The sequence below is a fragment of the Rattus norvegicus genome, chromosome 11 (assembly GCF_021556685.1).
Source record: "Rattus norvegicus strain SHRSP/BbbUtx chromosome 11, alternate assembly SHRSP_T2T, whole genome shotgun sequence".
NCBI lineage: Eukaryota > Metazoa > Chordata > Mammalia > Rodentia > Muridae > Rattus > Rattus norvegicus.
In genome coordinates this window covers 78,420,470-78,445,603 of record NC_141544.1, presented here as the reverse complement: position 1 = coordinate 78,445,603, position 25,134 = coordinate 78,420,470, and the positions used below count along the sequence as shown (strand labels likewise).

At 42.9% G+C, this 25,134-nt stretch overlaps 2 protein-coding genes across 3 annotated transcripts in view; one reads left to right on the top strand and one right to left on the bottom strand.

Moving 5' to 3' along the window:
• Fam162a (family with sequence similarity 162, member A) overlaps positions 1-1,950 on the bottom strand; it is a 29,262-nt gene extending 27,312 nt beyond the window's left edge. Inside the window, 1 exon segment of the mRNA NM_001399276.2 lies at positions 1,859-1,950. Coding sequence (NP_001386205.1) covers positions 1,859-1,892 — 34 coding nt within the window. The 5' untranslated portion in view covers positions 1,893-1,950.
• On the top strand, positions 1,928-22,206 carry Mix23 (mitochondrial matrix import factor 23). 2 transcript variants are annotated; one of them, NM_001105875.1, is made up of 5 exons: positions 1,928-2,519; positions 12,766-12,891; positions 14,983-15,129; positions 19,926-19,985; positions 21,916-22,206. In NM_001105875.1, exons 1-5 carry the CDS (start codon positions 2,469-2,471, stop codon positions 21,964-21,966), a joined length of 435 nt encoding a protein of 144 aa, NP_001099345.1. In that variant the 5' UTR covers positions 1,928-2,468; the 3' UTR covers positions 21,967-22,206. The 2 variants fall into 2 exon arrangements, with proteins under 2 accessions (NP_001099345.1, XP_087431946.1); XM_087575820.1 differs by lacking the exon at positions 1,928-2,519 and adding an exon at positions 5,300-5,460 and having other exon boundaries at positions 21,916-22,199.
• The last annotated feature ends 2,928 nt before the right edge of the window (positions 22,207-25,134 follow it).

Below are 25,134 nucleotides of genomic sequence, written 5' to 3'. Positions count from 1 at the left end.
GCACCTAAAACGTCACTCACCCAGAACAGTACCTTATTCTGAATAAAATTCTGGGTGAGAAACAATGCCCAGATCACATTTTAAGTTGACTGCCACACATCGATGTTACTTATCAAACCCCCATAGGTTCTTGAAAGTCCATTTGTGTATGAAAGTGTACGTCCACTTCACAAACACATCTGCACTTCTTATGTTCAGATTTCACATCCATTCACCAACTACATACACCAGGGAGGGTATCCATGAGTTCGAGGACAGCCTGATCCACATAGTGAATGTCTCAAAAACAAAACAAATTTCCAACTGGTCATATGACACTTAACTTACACATACACATATCCCAGTAAGCAGCATCAACAACACCAAGGAATGCAGGTAACACACACTCACTGCCCTCCTCTGGTGCCCTCCCCACATTTATCACCAAGTGGTGCTGCACGAGTTTTTTAGACCCGTGACTTATGTTTATTTATAAAGACAGGAGGGAATAAGACCCAAGGGGACCACTGTAGAAATCAGATAATGTAAATCAGAAAGCGTGTTTATTAATAAAACAGGTAAGAGAGAAATCACTGGAAGGTGCTCACAACACATCAGACACGACCCCATAACATCCTTGGTGTGCTATTAAAATATTCCCTGTCGGAAGTAAAATAAGTTGTTGCTAAATTGTGCAAGAAATTCTATCTTGGTTAGGGGTCCAAGAGCGAAGTTCCAAAACATCAGAAATCTTCCAAGACACTTTAGGTTTCCATGACGTGTGCTACAGTCTAGAAAAGGAACTACTGTCAGTGTTTAAGTATTAAGCGCCTTTCACATAACTCAGACTGATGATTCTTTTGCTTGCTCTTTTTAAAACTTTATAATACTTAAGAAAACATGCACACAAAAGATATTAGATGAGTTAAATCCTAACTGATACAAATCAAAACCAGTAATAGAATGAGGGCTTTTTCTTTTCCTCCCCCCCCTTTTTTCCCTAGAGCAGAGTGGGTGTTAGTGTTTAAGGGTGTAAGCAAGGCAAACCCATCGAAACATGTCTTCCAGTCGGTAAAATCTAACTTCACTGGCTACTCTTCAAAATTATGCAACTATCCTACATTTACTACTTTTTGCATTGCTTCAATCGCATTTACAATGTACGTTACTCCAATAGCAAAACGTGGGGCTATTCTTTTTTTTTAAAAACTTATACAACTCTGTAGTGATGTGATGCCATGAACAAAGGGTGTAGCATGAAAGTTCATAAAGCTGTCAAAAGAGTAAGCTACCCTCTAAAGATCCTCAAGATACAAGCTGCAAACCCTCTGATTTCTCACCTACATAATTCAAGGCTCTCTAGATTTCCCCGAGGCGGGATACGTTCACTTTACCAGACTCGGAAACACTCAAACGCTCCAATGTTTACTGAGAAAACAGGCTACAGACCTTACATTAGCATAACACTTTCTCCTAAGAAAGTCGAGGCACTTATCACACTATTGTTTAAAAGTATGTACTACCACCCACATCTTAAGACAACAATTACTTGTATTCAGTGAGATCTCTGAGTCCCTCACCAAAAGAGGGAGGGATAAGTAGCCAAGTAGGAAGGCACCTAGAATAACGGATAGGAGAAATTTAGGTTGGAAAGCATTAGTTCCGGGGATAACTCTGAGCAGGTGCTCACAGGAGGATGGGGACCAGGTGGAGGCATCAAAGCACTAACTTAAGATGGGAGCTGCGTGAATGAGCGCCAGATGCCAGGGTCTCGGCCAGCTCCCCGCGTCTGCTAAGGCGCTGCGGTCCTCACACCGTTATAGTAAGGACACCCCCACCGGTGATGCCCCCTCCTGCCGCCCGCAGCCCCGCGTCTCACCAGCCGCCAGGCGCAGGCCGCGGAGGCTCCACATGACCGCCTGATCCGCCGACGCACAGCACCCCACCGCGGCCGCGGCGCTGGCGCTCAATGTCACCGAGTGCCCGCGTGGGGAGGGCGCAGGCGGGGTGGGCGGGGCGTGCTGCCGTGACGCAGCGGGCGTGCGGGACGTGCGCGACGAGCAAAGGACCCGGCCAAGCGCCCTGCCTGCCTGGGCATGAAGGCGGAGGAGGAAGGGCGATGTCTGCCAACTGTGAAGCGCTGAGTAGTGTTTTCGATCTGTGCAAGCGAGTCACACACGCGGAAGGACTCGGGAGCCTGGGTCCTATGGCTTTCTGGCTTCGGGAATGTCCGAGGGAAGCCTGCTTTCCACTTAGCTATGTTTTAAAAAAAATCTAGTTCTCACCGCTTGCCCACTCTCACGGCCCCAAACGCCCCTGTTTGTCGACGCTTCTTCGCGGTCTCATTCCTCTATGCTCTAGGATCAGAGAGAGGAGGGCAAGCCTTGCTCTCCGCTCCCCGGGCTCACAGTACTTGCTGTCAGGCAGTACCGCGGACACCTCTGCTCCACGGTGATTGGCCAGCTGCGGGGTCCTCGCGTTCGTCCAATATGGCGGCGCCCAGTGGCGGTGTGAACTGTGAAGAGTTCGCCGAGTTCCAGGTGATGAGGTTTTCCTCACGTGGCGAGCTTGTCCAGCCTTTTGTCCCCAGATCCTAGTCGGTGCTTTGGCCTGGGAGGGAGGATAGACAAACTGTAGGGAAAGCAGGCCGTTCAGAGCTTTTTTAGGGAAACCTTTAGAGGTCATGGGGGCTAGGGGCGGCCTTGGGAAGCGTTGGTGCTCAGTGCAGGGAGGTGCCTGAGGCCCTCCGGGTCATTCTGGAGTGGTAAAGCGGAAATCTGAAGCTGTGGGTAGGGATTGTTAACAGTTCAGCGGTTCCCTGAACTTCGTTCCCAGCTCCTACCATTTCTCTCCCCCTTCTAAGTTGAGATTTAGGGGGAGGGAAAGTGAAAAGAGACGTTGTATTTGTCATAGTGCCGTGTGTGTGTGTGTGTGTGTGTGTGTGTGTGTGTGTGTGTGTGTGTGTGTGTGAGAGAGAGAGAGAGAGAGAGAGAGAGAGAGAGAGAGAGAGAGAGAATATGAGTATTTGGAAGCTTGGAGGGAGGGTTAAGTCAAATACTTGGTCTGTACTGTTGCCTTCTTGATCCTGAGAGAAGGCGTAACACTTAAGTAAAATATATGTATTTTTGTATTAAAAATATCAAAGGTCCAGGACTCACTCGAGAATTCAAGAATAACGACCCGGATATTGATCATTCACAATGACGATTCTGCTGTTAAATTAGAGTTGAAGTTAAAGAAAACATGATCTTTAAAAATGTATTTTTTGGTAAAGATAGTAAGATTGGTTAAACATGACATAATTTCCCTATCTGTAGTAATCTTAATACTTTGAAGTAGGTAGTGGTATTCTTTATTCATGAAGATAAAACCTCATCAAATTGATGTATTTGGCAAAAATAAAGCTGACATATGGGTGCTAGGAATTGAACCAGAGACCTCTGCAAGAACAGACAGGTTCTTATCCACTGAGCCATTTCTCCAGTCCCTTGGTCAAAAAATTTAATGAATATGTGAGTTAAAAATCAAAAGACCAATTTACCCAGAACCAGCGTTAGCATATCTTTTAATCTCCTTGTAAATAGGCATTGATTTTTGTTCCCACTCCTTCACAGATAGGACCAGCACATACATGAAGGCATGAAGGTGCTGTAATAATCTAAAGCCTTAGCCTTAGTATGGCATTTAGATGAAATTATAAGACATGGTTGTCTGGAATTCTCACAAATTACTAATCAAAAGTAACATTCTCCAGAGCTGTTAGGTCAGTTTGTATGTAAGGATCCTAAGTATGGAAAACCCTGCACTGAATGTTGGGGAAAGAAACTGAAAGTCACGTCTTTTTTTTTTTTTTTTTTGTAAATATCAGGTAGGATTTTACTCCATAATTATGAGATGTTGAAAGAATTGTACTGTGAATGTTCTGTGTAACCACCCTCAGAATTCTGTGGTCAGTGATGCTATACCTGCTCTGTCTCTTATTTATATCTGTTATTCACCTCTCAATCCATTACTCCTTTTAGTTTAAAAGGGGGTTTTAAATTAAAACTTGAAAAAAAAATCCAGGGTACTTTTAAATATGCTGCATATATATCATTAAAGTTCAGGATTTGTTTACTATTTTGGAGGATTATATTTTGCATATGATGTAGTGCAGAGCTATTTACAAATGCACCTCCTAGTTTGACATTGACATATTCTTTTAAGGCAAACTTGTGTCAACATCAGAATTGATGCTTTTACCTTAAAGTTTTCTCATGGGCTTTCCTACGCACTCCCTGTCACTTCTGTCAAGTTCTAACTATTATTAATTCTGATTTTGTCTTCATACAGCTGTGTATTTTAAACTTAAAAGATTTTTAAAGAGTTTTAAACTTTTTGTATCCCCCCCATTGTAGCATTCCCAGAAAATATCCTATTTCCAAAGTGAAATAGAATCCAAAAAAAAAAAAAAAAAGTTTAAAATTGGATGCTTCAAATCTCATTTTAACATATGTCAACAATTGTTTGGGTACATTTTTAGCCTGCCATAACTAAATACTACAGTGCTAAGTGGCTTAAACAACACAAATGAGGTTTCCGGAAGGTTTGGTAGCCAGAAGTCCAACATTAGGGTCATGTTGGGGTTGGCTTCTGGTGAGATCTTCTCCTGATGTGCAGGGTGTTTTCTCACCGTGTCTTTTTACCTTTTCTCTGTCTGTGCAGTTAGAGCAGCATCACTAATATCTCTTCCTCTTCCAATGAGGACCCCAGTTGTGGCAGATTAGGGTTCTTTCCCTGCTGACCTCCATTTATGTATCTGTGTATGTGTGTGTGTGTATTTGACAAGATCTCACTATGTTGTGGAGACTGGCCCCAATAACCCTGGTTCAAGAAGTCCTGCCACAGCTGAAACTGTCTGTATTTTGTGTGCCTGGTTGTGATCTCCATTTAACTTTCATTCCCAAAAGCCTTACCAACAAGAACTTAGGGCTTTTCCATGCACCCCAGGGTAAATAATTTCGTCACTGCCAGGTATCTACTAGCTGCCAGGCTTTGGGAGGTAACTATGGTGGACAGTGTATGAGACGAGGAGCTTTCAATGAGGATTCAAAGGCAACTCTGGTACTAGTGCTTGAGAGCTCAAAAAGAAAGAAAATGAGGTCATAATTGAGTTGAGCCCTCAGATAATACCAGTTGACTTCTAGGCAGAGGTAATTGCACACAGCAGAACATTTCCTGTACAGTCATGCATTGCTTAATAATGGGGATGTAATCTAAGAAATGTGGTACAGGTGATTTTATGTTGTGCAAATATGAACAGTAATTAAACCTTATCTAGGTTTAAGCCAATCCCTGTCATGGCTTCTTGATGCAGTTGGGATGCAGTAAACAGGAGATCTACGAGGCAGCTATGTAAAAGGAAAATGAAGTAATGATGGAAAAAACAGCATGATACATCAACCAGCAGTGGTCATTTATCACCGCTGTCAAGTACACCCTGTACGTGACAATATTTAATACACTTTTGACTGTAAGCACATGTATTTTTTTATACCAGCATTACAAAAACTTGAAAAATTTTGGCTCCCTTAGACTCTTAGGAGAACACAGTAAAGGGGTGATCAAGCAAAACGTTGTGTGCTGGGCATGGTAGCTCAGAACTTTAATCTCAGCACTCAGGAGTCAGGCATGTGGGACTTGTGATTTTTGCAGCTTTAGGATAAGTCTCCTTTCATTAGTCACTTTTGTGTCCTCTTTTCAATTTAGAGTCTAAGCTCTAAGGACTTGGCATGGCTTAAGGGCATCCCTAGGCCAGGCAGTGGTGGTACATGTTTTTAAGTGGGAGGCAGAGGCAGGTGGATCTCTGTGAGTTGGAGGGCAGTCTGATCTATGTAGTGAGTTCTAGCACAGCTAGGGCTACACACACAGAAACCTGTCTTAAAACACAACAATATTTCTAAAGTGCCTCTGGGCAAAGTCTTCCAAATGCTTCTCTCTCCCATATCAATGCTTTCCATATCTAGCATGTATTTGAACCCTTTGTCTGTCACCACTCTTAATTTATTCCTTAACACATGCTCCTGTTTCCCATGCTTCCTCCCCACACCTGTCACTCACTTAGAAGTACCTTCCCCTTCTCTCCAGCTGAGACCCAGGTCACTGTTTCTTTCCAGAGTGGTTTTCTGCATTTCTGTTAGGAATAGTTATTTGGTGTATATAATGATTTTGAGTTGACTTTACACTCTCCAGTCTTTGTCCTAGGAGCTCTTGGAGTTGACATAAGGGCTCCATGCTTCCTCCACTGTAATGGAGGAAATGGCCTGGTGAGAGATTTAGCCTTTTTTTGTAATCTACCTATGAAATTTAATAACTTATAATTCTCAGCAAGTGTGCATCAGTATAGATACTATCATTGTATTTTTAAAATTTTCTTTTAAAATGTTGTTATTGTGTGGATGTGTACATGGTGGGAGAGTACAGGACACTTTTGGACGTATGTCTTACACTTTTGGACAATTTGAGGAGTTGGTTCTCTCCTTCCACCTTTGTGTGGACTCAGGCTCCTAGGTTGTATGACATGCAGCTTCACTTGCTTGGCTCTGTGCACTTGAACTCCCTGTGGTGATAGAAAAGTTCTGCATTTGTGCTGTACACTTGTAGAAGTTGCTGCTAACATGTAGCTCTTCAGCATACGTACGCTGTGGTAACTGAAGGTTTTGAATTGAGAATTTCAACTTAAGTAGCCTTGCATGCTAGTGTCTGCTGTATCAAAAGCCCAATTGTAGATCTACAAACTAGTAGGTTTGTAATCTACTAGTACACAGGAAAGGGAGGAAAATAGTGCATTTGGCAGGCCTCGTCTATAGAGTCTGTTGGTAAGATTGCAAAGGTAGTGGGTGGGTGGGTTCAGGGACAGCCAGATGATTTAACAGGTAAAAGTGTTTGCCACACAAGCCTAATTGCAGCCTGAGTTTAATACCCAGAACCTGTATAAACTTGGAAAGAGAGAACCAAATACACAAAGTTGCCCTCTGAGTACACGTATGCCATAGCATATGTGCACACACACACACATACACACACACACACACACACACTCTCTCTCTCTCTCTCTCTCTCTCTCTTAATACATTTTTTTAAAAGTAGATTCATTTCCCACTTAGTACAGACAAATTCCATTGCTGTGTAAAGACCTTAATAGTGTGTTTACATTGTTTTATTGGAGGATTTGTTTATCATGATTAAAGTTATAGCAGGTATTCAGATTAAAAAACTGGTTAAAGTTCAGGGTCAATAAAAGCTCAGCAAATGTTAAGCTGTGTGATCTTTTGCCTGGATTGCTGTGTCAGTCTCTTAACTTCTCTATGCTAGTGTAGTCCACTTTCTAGGCAGCCATTTCAGAACACAAATCTGATCATATAACCACCACTCTTAAGAGCATTTCACTCCTTTCTCTGCTTCTCAGAAAATATTAACATATCCTGCAGTACTGAGTCTCTTCTTATACTGTGTTCATGCATTCAGTAGTCTAGTTACGTGGTGTTATCAAGGGCATCCTTGCAATTTCTGAATTCTTTTTTTTTTTTAAGTTTATTTATTTATTATATACAAGTACACTATAGCTATCTTCAGACACACCAGAAGAGGGCATCAGATCTCATTATAGATGGTTGTGAACCACCATGTGGTTGCTGGGATTTGAACTCGGGACCTCTGGGAGAGCAGTCAATGTGTTCTTAACCACCCCCTCCTTTTTTTTTTTCTTTAATTCTTAATGATATTGAACCTGAGGTAAATTCCCATGTCAATTCACAGCTCCCATACTGTACCAGGCAAAGTTAGTGGGTGTTAAAAATACTGCCAGGACAGTATGTGAAGACATTTGGTGTGGTGTCTTAACTGTACAAAAATATTATGCTGAATAGTTTAGAAACAAATCTTTAAAAAATATATTTATGTGTTTTGCTTGCATGTATGTCTGTGCACTACCTACATGTCCAGTGCCCTTGGAGCCTAGAAGAAGGTGTTAGCTTCCTTGGAACTAGAGTTTCTGATGATTTTGAGCTACTATGTAGATGGTGGGACTCAAATCCAGATTTTCTGGAGGAGCAGCCAATGCTCTTAACCACTGAGCTACCTCTCTAGCCTTAAAAACAAATCTTACACCGTTTCACATCTCACTGTTTTTCCTTAAAAGGAATGAGTTTTATACAGGAGGTTAAATGCTTTATTGACAAAAGACCACACTAGAACCCATGTACTCATCACTCTCCTCCTCCTCTTCCTCCCCCTCCTACTCTTCCTCCTCCTCTCCCCCCTCCTCTCTCTTCTTTTCTTGCTCTTTCCTGCCTTGATGATGTCCAAAGACTTTGTCTTGCAGTGCCCCCTCCACTCTTGGATTTTTATGTTCTTTCACCATCTTCTCTGTGGTGCCTGAGCCTTGGAGTGACTGATAAGAGATTTTAGGACCAAGCAACTAACAGTCACTTATTATCAGCACTTTGACCAATTATGAGTCTTTTCATTAATTGCCATCCACTGCAAAAAGAAGCTTCTCTGATGACGATTGAGAGCAGCACTGATCTGTGGGCATAAGCATAAGTATTTCAGAGGTGTCTTGACAACATGTCTGTTAGCAAGCACAACAGTTGGTTTCCATAGTAGGGCCTATAACCTGTTCAGCTGAGATTTCTCGACCGGGTTTATGACATCAGGTATGAATTCTTACTGTGGATCAGGTCTCAAGTCCAATCAGAAAATAGTTGGTTACCTTCATCAGCATGTCTTGCCACTGTTGCAGGAGTGGTTTGTTGCCTCTAGCCTGGCAGGTCCTCCTTGTCATCATGGTGCCCACAGCTAGGTAGGACTGTTGGTGAGTGTTCTTCCCTAGGAGCCTCAGCACCTTTTGCGGTACGAAAGCTACCCACTAGGGAGGTGCTTCTTGCTTAGTTTCATCTTGGTGTCATCACCTCCTGTGACCAAAGGGTAAGGCGTCTTGAGCAATTAGATCTTACCATGTAGTCTGGTGGGCAACCGAGAGTGATGACCGTCATCTGGATTGTTTTGGGGGCTCTAGGGTCTCACTGACTAGCAGCTTATGGGAGGTATTCCACACTTGGCATTGGGGTTTTTGTATACTGTATGGCTTCTGGGTGAACCGTTATCCATCTGTCTTAGTCAGGGTTCCTATTCCTGCACAAACATCATGACCAAGAAGCAAGTTGGGGAGGAAAGGGTTTATTCAGCTTACACTTCCACATTGCTGTTCATCACCAAAGGAAGTCAGGACTGGAACTCAAGTGGGTCAGGAAGTAGGAGCTGATGCAGAGGCCATGGGGAGGTGTTACTTACTGGCTTGTTTCCCCTGGCTTGCTCAGCTTGCTCTCTTATAGAACCCAAAATACCAGCCCAGGGATGGCTCCACCTACAATAGGCTGGGTCCTCCCGCCTTGATCACTTGCTGAGAAAATGCCTTACAGCTGGGTCTCATGAAGGCATTTCCACAACTGAGGCTCCTTTCTCTGTGATAACTCCAGCTTGTGTTAAGTTGGCACACAAAACTAGCCAGTACACCACCCATGCAGGGTAGCTCTTTTCAAAGTTTTAAAAAAGCAAATTGTATTTTTAAAAGCTTACAAAGTAGATTTTATTAGGGATTTTTAATAATTCTTAGTTCCAGTTAACACTTCCCTTTATCCTGTCTTCTTTGCCTACCCTCTGGCCTGCTCCAGCCTAACTCCAGTCTTCTCCCCCTACCCTCATTTTGCTTTTGGTTTACGGTTCCACCTCCCTTAAGACTCTTCCTCCTCTTTAATGTAGCTCCCTGGACTCTGCAACATTCCAGGCTAAACACACTGCTGTTAGATTTGAGGCTAGGATCTGTATATGACAGAGAACATCTGGTGTTTGTCAGAGGCATTTCTTGATCTCCCTACCCAAAATAGCTCTCAATCCCAACTTGATCATGTTCTGCTCCACTCCGTGGGATTAGCTTTCCCTTCCTCACAGTACTTCTCTATCAGCCCCTGTTGTTTGAATGCCTGTGAGTTAGTAAAAGGATACACTCTGCTTCTCTGTTATACTGTTCAACGAAGAAAGTTGCTGAGCGCTTTCCAGGCCAAGGAAAACTATCCAAGAGGCACAACTGAAGCCTGGCCTCAGAGCTGTGAACAAGAAGAATCGGAAGGTTTTTAAAGGGGTTGGGGGAAAGCAGCCATGTTGAGGGGTTAGGCTGGCTCTGTCTTTCCCCTCCTAGTGATAGGCTCTTCCTCTGGAGCCCATACTGGCCTCCAGCTCATGATTTTCCTGTCTCAGCCTCCTGAGTGCTCAGATGACAGATATGTGCCACCACACCCAGCTGCTTTCTTCCCTCTGACTCACCAATGCTGCCATCACTTGTGCGGAATTTACTAATGGTGGACAGTATACACCCTCCATACTAGTTAAAGTGACATACTAGTTAAAGTGGTAGTTTGCCCAGGGAATGTATTGAGGTTCCCCATAAGAGTTACGGTTTGCAGAGTGCTGTCAACAAAATAAAGAAAAAGGAGACAAGATAATGAACTTTGTGTTAACTTGTCTGAGGTCTTTTCATTAAATTTTATTTATTTGGGGAAGGGAATGAGCTGGTTCTCTCTCCACGATGTGGGTCTGGGGGTTGAACAAGTGCCTTTATGTGTCGGGCTTTCTCACAAGGCCTTGCCTGTGATTTATTAGTCTAAGTCATGAAAATTGCGAAGGCTGCTCCGTTTCTGTATTGAGATCATGAGCAGACCATTAATATACTCAGCAGTTAAGGTGAACGGAGTGGTAGGGACAGAATTTAGACTACATGCTCGGATTAAATGGTTGCAATTGGCAACATTTATAGAACTATTAACAATGTCTTCAAGGAAACCAGGAATGGCTTAGTGATGGAGCACTGGCCTAGCATGCATGGGGACCTGGGTTTGAATCCCAGGATGGGTGGTGTCCAGTGTTTGTAGTAACACAGGCAACGTGTTCACTGAGGGTCATATTTTAAAATATTACTTCATAAGTATGTATAAAAGTAATAAAACTTGTTAAGATATTGCTAGTGGTTAACTTTGGATAATTAAATATTTTTTTTAATTTTTCTATAAGGAAGGTAGGTGTATGTGAGGGGTGCAGTAAAGAAACCACTGAAATGACCACTCTGGTACGATTAAGAGGAAGGTTTTTATTGTGAATGAGAGAGACAAAGAAAAATAAAACTGGTCATGGCCAGGGCTATCAGAGATGGGAGAGAGAGAGGGACAGAAAACAACAGAGACGGAGCTGGGGTGTGGGGTGTGTGTGTGTGTGTGTGTGTGTGTGTGTGTGTGAGAGAGAGAGAGAGAGAGAGAGAGAGAGAGAGAGAGAGAGAGAGAGAGACTTTTAAGGAGGATGGGTAATGAGTAGTAGAGGAGATAGATGGAAGGACCAGGAGTCTAGCATGACCTTAGAGATGTATAACAAGAATGTGTGAATAGGGACCAAGGAAGCCTGGAGACTGATGGGCTTTCCTACACAACATGTCCCTTCTGCCAGAGGCAAGAGAAATGACTCCTTAGAGCAGATGGAAACCCGTTTCCCAAGTGTCTGGACCACGCTGACTTTTAACCACCAGAAATTCTTGTATAGCACAGCTGGAGCTCACCTCCAGATACGTGGACTGCCCGAGGCCGGCCAGTGCTCACACTCACTAGTGATAAGGAACACGTGTAACAAATGGCAGGGGAAAGTGAAAATGTTGCTTCCAGTCTTGGGTTTAATTTGACAAAGGAAAAGAAGAAGAGCGAGTGAAGTTTGCTCTAATACGTGTTGGGGTCAGGTGAGACGTGTAAGTAGACAGTGATTGCTCTGTCAGCAGCTTTTCAGTGGCCTGGTGTTTTGTAAGGAGAGGAGTAGTATAGGAGGTATTACAATCTTAAGAACATGTAAGAAAGAGAAGTGTATAGAGTTAGAAACTCAACCCAGAGTTTCTGTTAACTGAGGACAGTGCAGCTTGTCCCCTGTCTAGTGAGCGATGAGGAAGGCAGAGCTGGTCACGGCGTGGGGAGCATCTATGCTGTGTGGTGTACTCTGAGCTCCTTGTCCTTTCTCTCTTGGGTACAGTAGGTTCCTGGGGATGGAACAGGGCCTCACAGAGGTAGGAAGTGCTTAGGATTGGGTTTTTGTGAGTTGGAGACTTTGAAGGAAAGCCATGTTTTGAGAAATGTAAACCATGATTACTAATGAAAAGCTAGAACCAATCCCTACCTGTTTAATGAATAAAAAAGCCAAAGTATGTTTTTTCTTTAGTAGCAAATTTCTTGTCTTTATCACAAAAATGTCTATATTCATAGTAGAAAGTCAAAGATCTGCAAGGTAAGGCTGGCAGTGGGCAGCTTCACTTCTGTGAGCTGACCAGCCCTGCCCTCATGTCCCCTAGCCCCACATTTGCAAAGTTAGACTAGAGCAGGGCACCAGTGATCGTGGAGGGTGTGTGGTGCTCAGGTTGGTGAGCCTTTCTGGCCATGTGCTGGAGTTGGAAGATAGAATTTGCTAAATACCGTGCCAGGCAGTAGGTTTCACTGTTGAGCCGCAGAGCTAGGTGCAGAGTCCTGGGTTCGAATCTGCTGCACATCCCACTATTCATCGCTGTGATAACGGGAAAGAGATTTGGTTGTACTGTTCATCTTGTCCTCTTATGTAAAAGATCCTGGGTTTTTTTTTTTTTCTTTTATTTAAATATTTAACTTTTATCACTTAACATTTCATTGAGATTATTTTCTTCTGTTCTTTTATTTTAAATACATATAGGAATTACTCAAGGTGATGAGGACAATTGATGACAGGATAGTACATGAATTAAACACTACGGTTCCAACAGCTTCCTTTGCAGGAAAAATTGATGCCAGCCAAACCTGTAAACAACTATATGAGTCTGTAAGTTTATCTCTTGAGTCTCTCTTTGGTGTTTCTTTTATACCTTTCTTTGCAGGTACAATGAGAAATACTTTGACTTATATCTACACTGTGAAAAACACATGATATCTTGTGTGCCCTTGAAGGTGGGAGCACACCGACTGAAATATGGCTTCAGGCATTGTGTGGTGTGCACACAAATCTGCGGAGATGGCTGTAAGAATGGGGGCAGCGGTGTTCTGGCCTGTGTGCTCATGGCCTTCTGCTTAAGTACATAGTGTGCGAGGGATGAGCACAAGGACCGTGAAACAGTCCAGGCAGTGAGTAGTAAGAGTGAGGACTCGGAGGAGTCAATCCCAGGAGGTCAAGCAGCTAATGGCAAGAAGAGTGAGAGCCTTGCAGGCCTTTATTTTTCCGTTGTATCCATTATCAGAAGGGAGAGGACGTACATGCTAGAAAGGGAAGAGAAAGCCACAGGCGTTAATAAAACACATTCCTGATGCTGTGGCGTCTCCTTACCTGCTAGCGTCCTCTTTAGAATTTGCAAAAGCAGGAGTAAATGGAGCAGCTGTGCTGTACCCTATGTCGCCCCTCCATGGAGTTGGATTAAAGCTCAAATGGCACGTGCTTTTTATACTCTCCCACCACAAGGCTATTGTGTACATTTGTAGTGGATTGCGGGGTGGAAAAAAGTCATTCTGTGGACAAACTTACTCATTATCAAATACAGAACGCTATCCACTGACATCTTAGTTCTGGTTTTCGTTGTTTAGTTAAAGTCTGTCATTCTGTTGAGCAATCAGGTAAATTCTGGTTTTAGAAAATTAGAAGGTGTGGTGTTTTTAGGATTTAGTCAGGGCAAGTTTGTTGGGGGGCCTCCAAGTGCTAACGTGCTGTGGGATGTTTGATAGTACATTTATGTCTTCAGGTATATCTGACTAAAGAACTAGAAATGTATGGTCACTCTGTTCTACCCCCCTGCTACCTGTGTAGTCTCTACTGTTCAGTTCTTCCCATTTCCAGTCTTCTGTTAGCATAGGGTTGATGGTAACATGCTTAGCAATATGGATTCCAGGACCATGTCAAATCTCACATCTGCTGCTTCCTAGTTGCTGACCGAGCATTTTGTATAATCTCCCTTCATTTCAGTTTCATAGTGTTGTAGAGGATTAGTGAACTAAGAAAGTACTGTTCTATGTATTTTAATATGCCTGCCAGAGTGGTCATTATTATATTTCAAGTAACTTCGTTCTGGAGATTGGGTCTAAGACCTCTTCTTGAGGAGTCCAGAACATCCAAAGTTGCTTATAACTGATGAAGACATATTTCCAATGGTGACATTTCTTTATAGGAAAGGATGTGAGATTTAGAAAGTTAATCTTGAAAGGCTTCTCATAATACATTAAATAATTTCACTGAGCTCTCCCCAGGTGTGATTGAAGAGGACCTTGAACCATGACCATTATGCCTTGCCTACCCAAGACAAGATGGAGAAAGGCTGTCTTGCTGGATGTGTTACTCAGAGAAGGGGTTATGAGAATCATTCTGTCAGTTATCCTTGCAATCAACGTACACAATTGATGCAGCCACTAACTCTGCCTTGGCTTCTTTTTGTCAATACTTGAGAGTTTTGAAAAGGCCCCTGATTACGTAGTTAAATATTATGTAACTAAGATATTCCCCACATCCCTCTGTTCACAACATCTTTCCCTTGTTAGCAACATGAGACAGAAACCAACTAGGGAAGACGAAGAGGGAGAGACTACAGTCAGCGGTAGGTAGAGATGAGGTAGAGGAGCAGGTATAGAGGTGGTGAGGAGAGCAAGGATGGGCAGGAGGCCTTGGGGCAAGCCTGCCTGGGTGCTGTGGGAAGGAGGAGCAGGCGATCCTGGCCCGGATTATGGAAGGAAGCAGCCTGGCCTCTGGGCTGCACCTTGTGAGGCGTTTGTTCCCTCTTAGCTGACTTAGGAAGTCCAGCCAACAGTTTTCTCTTGTAGAGATTTTAAAATGTTTTAAAAATTTGCATTCTTGAAGTACCAATTTTTTTCTAGTACTAAAATGTAACAAATTAATGTGTTTTTCCCCCTCTTTTCATTCTTTTGTCTTTTTTAGTTGATGGCAGCTCATGTCAGTAGGGACAGAGTTATAAAGAACTGTATAGCCCAGACCTCAGCAGTAGTAAAACGTCTCCGAGAAGAGAGAGAAAAGAACCTGGATGACTTAACGTTATTAAAACAACTTAGAAAAGAACAGACAAAGGTAAGCTGAGGAGACCTTCATTTCTAAGGCAAAGGTCCCCAAAGGTAGCCCTAAAAATGGAGTTTGAATACGTACAATTTCAAGTAAATTATGGTTATTACTTTAAAAAAATTTATCAGGACAGGGTTGGGAGGATGAATTAGGTAGATAAATTGTTTGCTATGAACTATGAGGACTAGAGTTTGGATCTTGAGAGGCCATTGGAAAAATTGGGTCTGGAGAGGTGGCTCTGTGGTTTAGAATGTTGGCTGCTCTTCAGAGGATCTTGGTTTCAATCCTAGCACCCAAATGGAGGCTCAGAATTGTCCTTATCTCCAGTGTTAGAGGATCTGATCTCCCTTGCTGGTGTCTCATCAGCCACCTGTAGTCACAGCACTCCAGAGGTAGACAGGAGATCCCTGGGCAAGCTGGCTAGCTAGACCAGCCAGAGTTGGCTGGTACCAGGGCCAGCCACAGTAAAGTAAATACAGGGCAGTGTGGTATAGAAAAGACACATGACATAAACTTAAGGTCTCCACTCACATGTACACACTTGTGTATATGTGTGCACATACAGGAACATATATACACACATACACGAGAGACAGGGTCAGGAGAGTAATGTCATCAGGTAGGCATTTGCATCACACTTAGATGTGGTTTAGTAAATGGATGTATATTTTATAAACAAGTGCAGGGTAGGAGCTTAGGGAAAATTAACATGGAATTGCATTTTATTTCTTTTCCTGTGATGCTTTCCAGTGTTTAAGACAAAACATCAGTGCTGACCAACACCCATGAGAAGCTCTTGGAAAACATGTGTCTGCTTACTTGAAACGTTTCTTCAGGAATTTGTGTATTGAAAATATTTAGCCCTTTCATTGTATAGGAATCTGCTGAAACCGAATACAGATTCCGTAAGTTCCAGCCATTGCACTCTTCAGCCATAAAGATGTAGTACTGGTTGACTATAGTTAGACAGGCTCAACACCTCAGGGTAGTGTCCACCCTACCTGTAGACTTTGTGGGGTTGTGTACACCTTTTCTATACTTAACAGCGTCCCTGCAGTGTTGTTACTTAAGAAAGTGTTGTGGTCCAGCTAAGTGGCAGGTGAGGATGCCTGCTGACAAGAAGACCTGAGTTCGATCTCAGTCCCACCGGGTGGAAGATGAGATCTAGTTCCCATCAGTCTTCTCCAACCTCCACACTGCTCACTGTGGACAGGCACACACACACTGAATAAAGTGTAAATGTAATTTAAAGGTCAAGTGCACACTTAGGGATATGTGAAAGGAAGCTTTTCCTCATGGAAGGAAGTCGTGAGGCAGAGTCACTGCTGGGGCCCTTGTTTGTGGCGTACAGGAAAACAGTTGTCTTGGCATTCTTGGTCCTCGGCCCACTGCGGTGACAGAGCCCACAGACCTCAGCTCCCACCTGTGAATGACACAGTATATGCATTCAGCTTCCTTCCACAGCATCCTTGTACTTTACGTCACACGCAGTTTCTGATTGCAGCTAATAGAGTGTCTGTGTTTGGTACATGTGAAGTGTTCACCCTCAATATTTTTTTTTAAATGTTTTTTTTTAAATATTTTATTTATTTTATGTATATGAGCACACCGTAGCTGTCTTCAGACACACCAGAAGAGGGCATCAGATCCCATTACAGATGGTTGTGAGCCACCATGTGGTTGCTGGGATTTGAACTCAGGTCCTCTGGGAGAGCAGTCAGTGCTCTTAACCGCTGAGCCATCTCTCCAGCCCTTGATTTTTGATCCTCAATTGCTTGAATTCACAGATCATACAGAGAGCTGGCTACATTTTGTTACATGGAATACATTGTCATCCACTTTTTAGGGAAATTTTAGGTATTTTAACTTTATGTATTTCCAAACTTCTCCCTGACCCTCCGTTTACCTGCGTCACGGTCTCCTCATCCCCTCCCTTTCCTTTCTCTACTGTGCACACATGCATACTCTTCTCTAGAATGATTTCAAGCACTCGGTGTATCCTTTTACCCTTAAATTTATAATTTCTTTTTTTCCAATATATCTGTCTCTGTGTGTGTAGGTCAGAGGACCACATGGAGAAGCTGGTTCTTTTTCCTTCCAGCACAAGAGTCCTGGGATTAAGCTCAGGTCATCAGATTTGGCAACAAGCACCTTTACCCATTTGGCCATCTCACCAACCCATTTGTTATTTCTTAATAACAGGGACTTTTCTTACATAGGTTACCTTATAGTTATCAATACAGTTGTCTGTTTAAGATCTCACAGTGGGTGACTGACAGGCCATGTGGAACTCATTAATCGTGAGTAGTGTGGAGCTGGCGTCTGTTTAGCGGTGTGACCAGATGCACAAGGACACACAGCAAGTAGGCCAGGCTGCCGTGCTTTCTCAGCTATTCTGCTAACTCAGTGTTTCCCTGGGTGCAGCCTCACCCTGTGTTTGTGTCTGTCTGTCTGTCCGTGAGGACTGCTTAGGGCTCTGTTGCATACTTGTTTATTCATCAGGCAGGGACGGAGTCTCCAGGTAGTGAACGTGTTCAAATAGGCCTTGTTCTTCCCCTGATGTTCAGGGGCATTTGTAGGCTGTTTTGTACAATTAATCAGGTCTAAGTAGCTCTGCGCGTCCCATTTCTTGAGAGCATGACTGCAAACCTGCCCTCCACTGTGAGGAAGGGTCATCCTTTCCAGCTAATCCATTGGCTGCTCTAGTGCTGGAGGAAAGACACAGGCTGTGCTGTCCACATCAGCCCACTGGATCCTAACCAGCCACGGTGTGAACATACAGCAGCCATGTTACCCTTACTTCTGGATTTGCTATTGATGTTGATGGGGCGTGGGACAGGACTGCTAAGTCATACTGAGAAGTCAGAGTAGAGCTACCACTGCCAGGGAAGTGCAGAGTACAGCAAAGCCCTGTTGTTGAGTGATTGTGTCTCTGTTTGCTCAGCCCTCATATCTGTCCCTTTGCCCTCAGTGCCTGGAAGGCACAGCCATGGACTGCAGGGCGGTACATCCAGCAGGGAGTAGTGCTGTAGCAGATGAGGAAATGTCACAGCTGTTTTCTCTTCCAAGTGTGGTTATAGAATCAGAAAGTCCTTCAGCTGTCCCGGGCCTTCCTCATTCACTGAGCATGCAGGAACGATAACTGGTAGTTGTGAAGTCACAAGCTAGTAAGTGGCTGGGCATTTTAATAACCTTGAATTGTGAAGCTTACCATCTTAAGTCTCACCCTCCTCAAACCTTGTACAACCTACTCCAGCCTTTTGTATATCAGGGCTCTGGTTTTTTATTTTTATTTTTATCTTTTCTATTTGGACAATTCCAGGCATTTTATCTTTTACTATATATAACCCTTTTTATCTAAAACATTTTCATTCTTACCCCTAACCCCTTTTCAAATAGGAGCTAGCTTATTCTGGAGCCAAATGTGAGTGACCATGGCCTGGGAACACCGAACTAGACCACCAGGTTCCACGTTCCAGCATGGAAGCCGTTCCATCGAGGTTCTATAGTCAGAGAACAAAGAACGTTCTTTTTAACTTTTCTTTTCAAAAGTTACCTCATATTTTCTACCTCCATAACATCCTTCTCACCTACTTACTCTTTTTGTTTCTTTAAATAAGAACTGAATTCAAACTATATGGCATGATGTTGCAAATTAAGATTATCTGTACCCTATTGTTATCAATTTTCTGTTTTTCTTTTTTTCTGTCTGTTGCAAGTCTTAAGGAAACTTCTTAACATCTTGGAATTTATACCTCACTGCTCCAGGAGCAGAGGTCACATAACATTGGGAATTAGAGACATTTTACATCCTGACAAACACCTGCAGAGGTGTCAGTGACCTCTAGCCATCAGTGTCTTGAGGACAAGAGAAGGCAGAAGAGAGCTGAAAAGCTTGCCTCTGTGCTAACATTAACCAGTGTGAGGTTCAGAAGCTGTTTCTCCCTTAATCAACAGTCGGCACATGGGAGGCCCGGTTTCTTTGGGTACGTCCTCACGTCCTCCATCACAGGTCTACCATTGAATTGAGTTCTCCACTAGGTGTCCCAGGCAGACCAGTGTCCCTTCAGGGAGGCTTCCAGGTGGATTAACAGATCCTAACGGGGAGGTAGCCTCACCAGGATCGGCCCTCACAGCCCAGCAGGAGCTGACAAGCAGAGGTAGTCAGTCAGCTGGCAGTTCCAGTGAACTTTCTCTCTGTGGATGAGCTTCCTTCCCATAGCTGAACTTCTGGCCTTCTTCCCACAGGAGGCATGTTTCTGTCATGATAGAAGCAGTGGTGACATCCATTAGGGATGCTTTACTTTCTAGTTGTTTTTAGGGAAACTTTACTCATGGTCTGATTTGCTGCTCTTTTCCTCCCTGTCACAGAGTAAGTAAGGCCAGCTCATTCCTAGACACAGGGCCTTGGAGGGCACTTGAGGCAATCATGCTTGGGTCTGAATTGTGGAGAGACCGTGGTTCCAGGACCAGTCTCAGAGAGCTCAAACCAAAATGACAGTACTAACTAATGCATATTACATATGCTTTGTAAAAATTGATTTTATATTGTGTAAGTGCATATGTGGGGATGATTGCCTGTGATGGTGTGTGTGTGAGGCCTGAGGTTATGTCAGAATGTCTTCCTCAGTCACTTCTCCATCTTTTTTTTTTTTGAGGCAGTGTTTCTCTCTGATCTGGGAGCTTACAGTTTTTCTATTTTGGCTGGCCAGCAGGATCTGCATGTCCACCCCATCACCATTCTCTAGCACTGGGACTATAGTTTAAACTCTTTACAGCTCAGAATTTCTATTTTTCTCTTGCAGTTGAAATGGATGCAGTCAGAACTCAATGTTGAAGAAGTGGTAAATGACAGGAGCTGGAAGGTAAGAAATAATGTTGATTTTATAGATACATAGGAGAAAAACTGAACAAGCAGGAGGGAACCAGGGAGGCAGTGCAGGCAGGCTCTGAGAACAGAGAACCCCCAGCAACTGCTGAGGGTGGGAGTACTCTTAACTTCAGTGTGGAAGCATAATGGCTTTACAGGTACACACAGTACTTGTGGCCTACCAAGCAGGGTTAGATACGTTCTTTGTATCTCCTAACACTAATTATGCATGTTTAACATGCAGAGTTTTTACTGTAGTTAAGTGAGAACTTTCAAAAATTTGTTAACTGTAGCCTTTCGTGGAGTTTCTTTTCATAAAATCAAAGTCACAAGCATTATTCTGCAATTGTGTCAGTTAATATTCATTGAGTCTCATTAAATGCTATTACACAGGGAACACTAAAGAGACGAAACTCTGGATAAATAAGTTCCAGGAGAAGGAAAGAGCAGGCAGACTCAGATCTGCCACTCTCCCACTAGATCTCCTTGGGGTTAAATATTAGCTGCTGGGCACTGACTGACTTCTAGCATTTAATAACTGCTTATCAACAAGGCTTTTGTTGCAGACGTAATTTTGTTTCACAATGTTCACAAACAAGAAAGAAAGAAAGAAAAAAGAAAGAAACGCAATCATTAAGCAGAGTGCACTGTGTTGGTATCTTGGTGTGTGACCTTTCAGAATTTATATGTCTGGCTAGGCTTGGTAGCTGTTTTTAAAGTCCCAAGTGAAGTCATTTTCCACCCACTTGTAGCCAGCTTTTTACTGTGTCATTAAATTAAAGAAGACTCACAGCAAGTGAAGACATGAATAAATTACAGACTATAAATTGAGTGTCTTATGGCATTTCTTTATCCTGTCTTCCTTGCCAAAATGTAGCCTGAACTTGTCCTTGCATCACCATGAGGGCTGTGCTGCCTGGAAGGGTTTGGCAATGAGTGTATATTCATACATTCTCTGAAGAAATGATAATGTATTCTGGGACTACAATGGGAGAAGGGTGTGGTGAATATCTGGCTTTTGGGAGCCTGTCCAGGGGATTTTGGTACATGCAGAGCATGGTGGAGTGAAACCTTCTGGACGTGATATCCCACGTGCTCTCCAGTACGATGGAATTGCATTCCAGTAAACCTGAGTGTTCTCAAGACACTTAACAGGCGGTGCACTTAGACATCGAGAGAGTATTATTCTATCATTAGCCCATAGAGAAGTAAAAATGTAGCCAGGCATGGTGGCCCATAACTCAGGAGGCTAAAGCAGGAGGTTTGTGAGTTTCAGGCCAAGCTGAGCTATATAACAAGTTCAAAGCCAGTATGAGCCACAAAGTAAGACCCTGTCTCAAAATGAAAATTCAGAACAATAAAGGGGGTACGGTGAGCATCTGCCTCAGCGTGAGTCCTTCCATGGAGGGGATATGTGCTTTCTCATGCCCGTGACTTTCTCATTATATTGAGTGTTTCCTTTGTTAAAGAACAGAAGTATTATGTGTGTGTTTTCTTTAATACATCAGAAGTCTTCTCATATAAGAATGTTAACTGCTCTCTTATCCTTTTTAAATATCTTACCCTCTCTGAACTATTCTACCAAAAACTTTCTGTAGCGTAGCCCCATTTAGTCATAAAGGCATTCTCAACATTTATGATTTGTTGTTTCAAATTTTAGGAAGCAAGGTGAGTAAAACAAGAAATGCATAAATACACATAATTTAGCAGAAGACAGGTCTAGCCAGCAAATGGGCACTGAAATTGTCTAGTGAATGTTACCAAGGTATACATTATACTTAATTTGGTGTGCTAAAGAAACTTACTGTTTCCTAACCCTGGATCAAAAATGGTAACATCCTCCCAATCTGTAGATCAGAATTTATATCCAGGCCTGATTTATACAGGATATCTGGGTGACTTCTGTTCTTGTTTGACTATCTTAGGTGTTTAATGAACGCTGCCGAATTCACTTCAAGCCTCCAAAGAATGAGTAGAGAGAGAGTTTTTTCTTAAAAAAGACCCGGTCATCTCGTCGCCTGAGCATGACAGATGTCAGCAGGCCAACTTCTGAGAGTGGTCTCTGAGCCAGCAGGTCAAGGCCTTTGGTTGGTTCAGCCCCATCCAGCCAAGACCGCGAGTCTAATTCTCATAATTATAAAATAATCAATTGCTATTTTATACTGATTCTGTAAAAAATGTTTTGTAACTATTAAAATAATTTTCTGACTCTGTGTGCATATTTATTTGTGGCTTTGCAAGTTGAGATTTAAGAGTTTGTGCAGAGTTTCTCTGTCATGCCTGCTTGAGTTTCACAGATTTATTGGTATAGATTGGAGTTATAGATTAGTTTATTTGCCATTGTGGGTTTATTTTAAAGTAGCAGAATCAGACTGGAGAGATAATCAGTGGTTAAAAGCACTGGATGCTCTTCCAGCACCCACATGGCAGCTTGCAGCTGTCTGTACCTCTAGTCCCAGGGAATTCGATGCCCTCTTCTGGCCTTCATAAGCACTAGGCACACATCTGATACACAGACATACATTCAGGCAAAATACCTGTACTTATAAAATAAAAATAAATAGAGGAAAAAAATGATAAAATCTGGCTGGATTCTATCCAAACAAACACTGTTTTTCTTTATAAAGCTGGTTGTGGTGACTCATGCCTGTAATCCAATACCTTGGAAAGCTGATGTGGAAGTATTTCAAGTTTGAGACTGTCCTGGGCTATATAGTAAGAACCTGTCTCATAAAAGAAACAATTATTTTGAGCCAGACTGTGGCGGTGCACATCTTTAATCTCAGCTCTTGGGAGGCAGAGGCAGAGGCAGGTGGATGGATCTCTTGAGTTGGAGGCCAGCCAGAGTGAGTCCCAGGACAGCCAGGACTACACAGAGAAACACTGTCTCAAAACACATTTATCTTGTTTTTACATTTAAGACTGATGTGGGTTGGGATTGGTGGTGGTTCCTAGACAGTTTTCCATGGATAGAAAGAGAAATATTCACTCTAGAAAAAGAAAAGGGGGTAAATGTCTAAAGCAAGAGCCCTGTTGGATTTGAGGATTCCAGCAATGTAAGAACTTTGTACTGCAGGGTTCTAGCTTTCTGTGGCCATGGGACAGACCATCACAGGCTAACTGCCTAGTATAGTCCTATTAATATTTGCTGTGTCACAGTCCTGTGGTTCCAAAGTTCAGATAGACTGGACTCAGTGTGAAAGCCGAAATGCAGCTTAGAGTGGCACTGGCTTTTGTGTCCATGGAAGCGGGGGGAAGACTGCTGCTTCTGAGCTCATTGAGGTTGGTGGCAGAATTTAGACGCATGTAAAGTTGAAGTCTCGTTCTATTTCTGGAGGCTACTTGCATTTCTCAGTACACGGGCTCTATTTCTCCATCGTCACATGAGCCATGGTGTTTTAAATCTCCACGGGTTCTGCAGTCCCTGTCTTCCTTCCTGCTGGGAGCCAGACCAGCTACATTCAAAGGGTTATTTGCTCTACCACCAATGCTGCTCTTCTCTCACTGAGGCACTTGGCTGACCTGCATATGGCTCCTGCCTTGTGATGGAGCAATCACAGATGTGATTAGGGAGGACATAGGTGCTGCCGGTTTGGATTCTGTTTAGTCATGATTTCAATTAAGCATCTGGCTCTGGCTTGTCTGGCTTCTGGTAAGCCTGAACCTGTAGCAAGATGATCCTCGCCAGATCATGTTCCTGGAAGAGTTCCCTGTTTCATCAACAGAGCTTTTTGGAGTGTTGACTGCCTGTTTGTTGGAGACACTGATAGATCCTTTTGGGACTTTGCTCAGGAGAGTGCTTCCCTACCTAGTACAAACAAGACTCTAGATTTGATCTCCAGCACACACACCCCTGCCCCCCAATAAAGAAAAGACTGTAAGGTGGCATGCACCTTTAATCCCAGCATTTAGGAAGTATAGGCAGGCAGACTCTGAGTTCAAGACCAGCCTGTTCTACATAGCAAGTTCCAGAGCTACATTGACCCTGTCTGGTAAAAAGTTGGTTACAGTTACCGTATAGCCTTTTCAATGAGGGAAAAAAAATTAAAAAACAATATTGAAAATCTTTTCTGTGGAGTTGGTCTGTAACAATTTTTAAATGACATAAGATGAGAGTCTGGATGGTGTAAGTGAAAATGCAGCTAGGATCTTGATGGCATTCTCGGGGAAATTCAGATTCTCTGCTAAGATTGTATGAGCCTTCCAGACTGATTCATCGTCAGATGCCTTCTAGCTATAAAATGGTGCCTGAATTAATCCAGTGTGCCATCAATTGAGCACTTACCTCAGTTTGGAGTGAATTAGTATAAATGAGTACGCCGAACCTGTGTCAATAACATTTAAAGCTTCAGGTCGGCAGATCACCTGCCTTTATCGTTTTGGAAGTTACGTTTGCTTGCTGAAAGCCCGTCCACAATTTGGATTTGCTGCTTTTACTTGAGAGAAACAACACACCAGCATTCAGAGAGGAATTTGGCTTTTACTTGGCAGAAGACAGTCTCATGAAGAAACATTTATGTCAAGTTCTATGCAAAAATATAAATCAGGAAGTCAGGGAAGTGAGTGGATTGCAGATGGTTGCTGGTCAGAGAACATGATGCCCTTGCCTTAGATGAGCCAACTTGATTAAGTATGGAAGCATATTCAGTATTGTAATTAAGGATGTTCTGTTATGTTAGGCTCTAACGAAAGCTATTTGGGAATGGAGCGGTCTGTGCTATTGTGATTGCAGTAGTCTGCTAATGTTCCACATATTCAGGAGTAGCAGAAATGAGATTCATTTCAATTACAAAGTAGCTGTGCTACCTAGAGTTAGGGGGTCTAATCAAACATTAGAATCAGACAGCTGACTGGTGATCTCTGTATATATACTTAATTAGCCTTGCAGAATACTCTAAATTTCACAGACCCTTGAGAAGAATTCATTCCAAGCATAAACATTGAAAAAAAAATAAGGAAAATAGAAAATGATCATTTCCAGCAAGGTCAACTTTTGTCCATGTGAGGAAAGGAGAAGAAGAAAGAAAAACCAAGTAAAATTGATGATTTAGTAAATAAATACTTTGTGTAAAGATGTGATACAACTTATGATTTGGACTTCTGTTCTTTTGGGAGTTTAATGAACTGAGCATGTGTATGTGCAT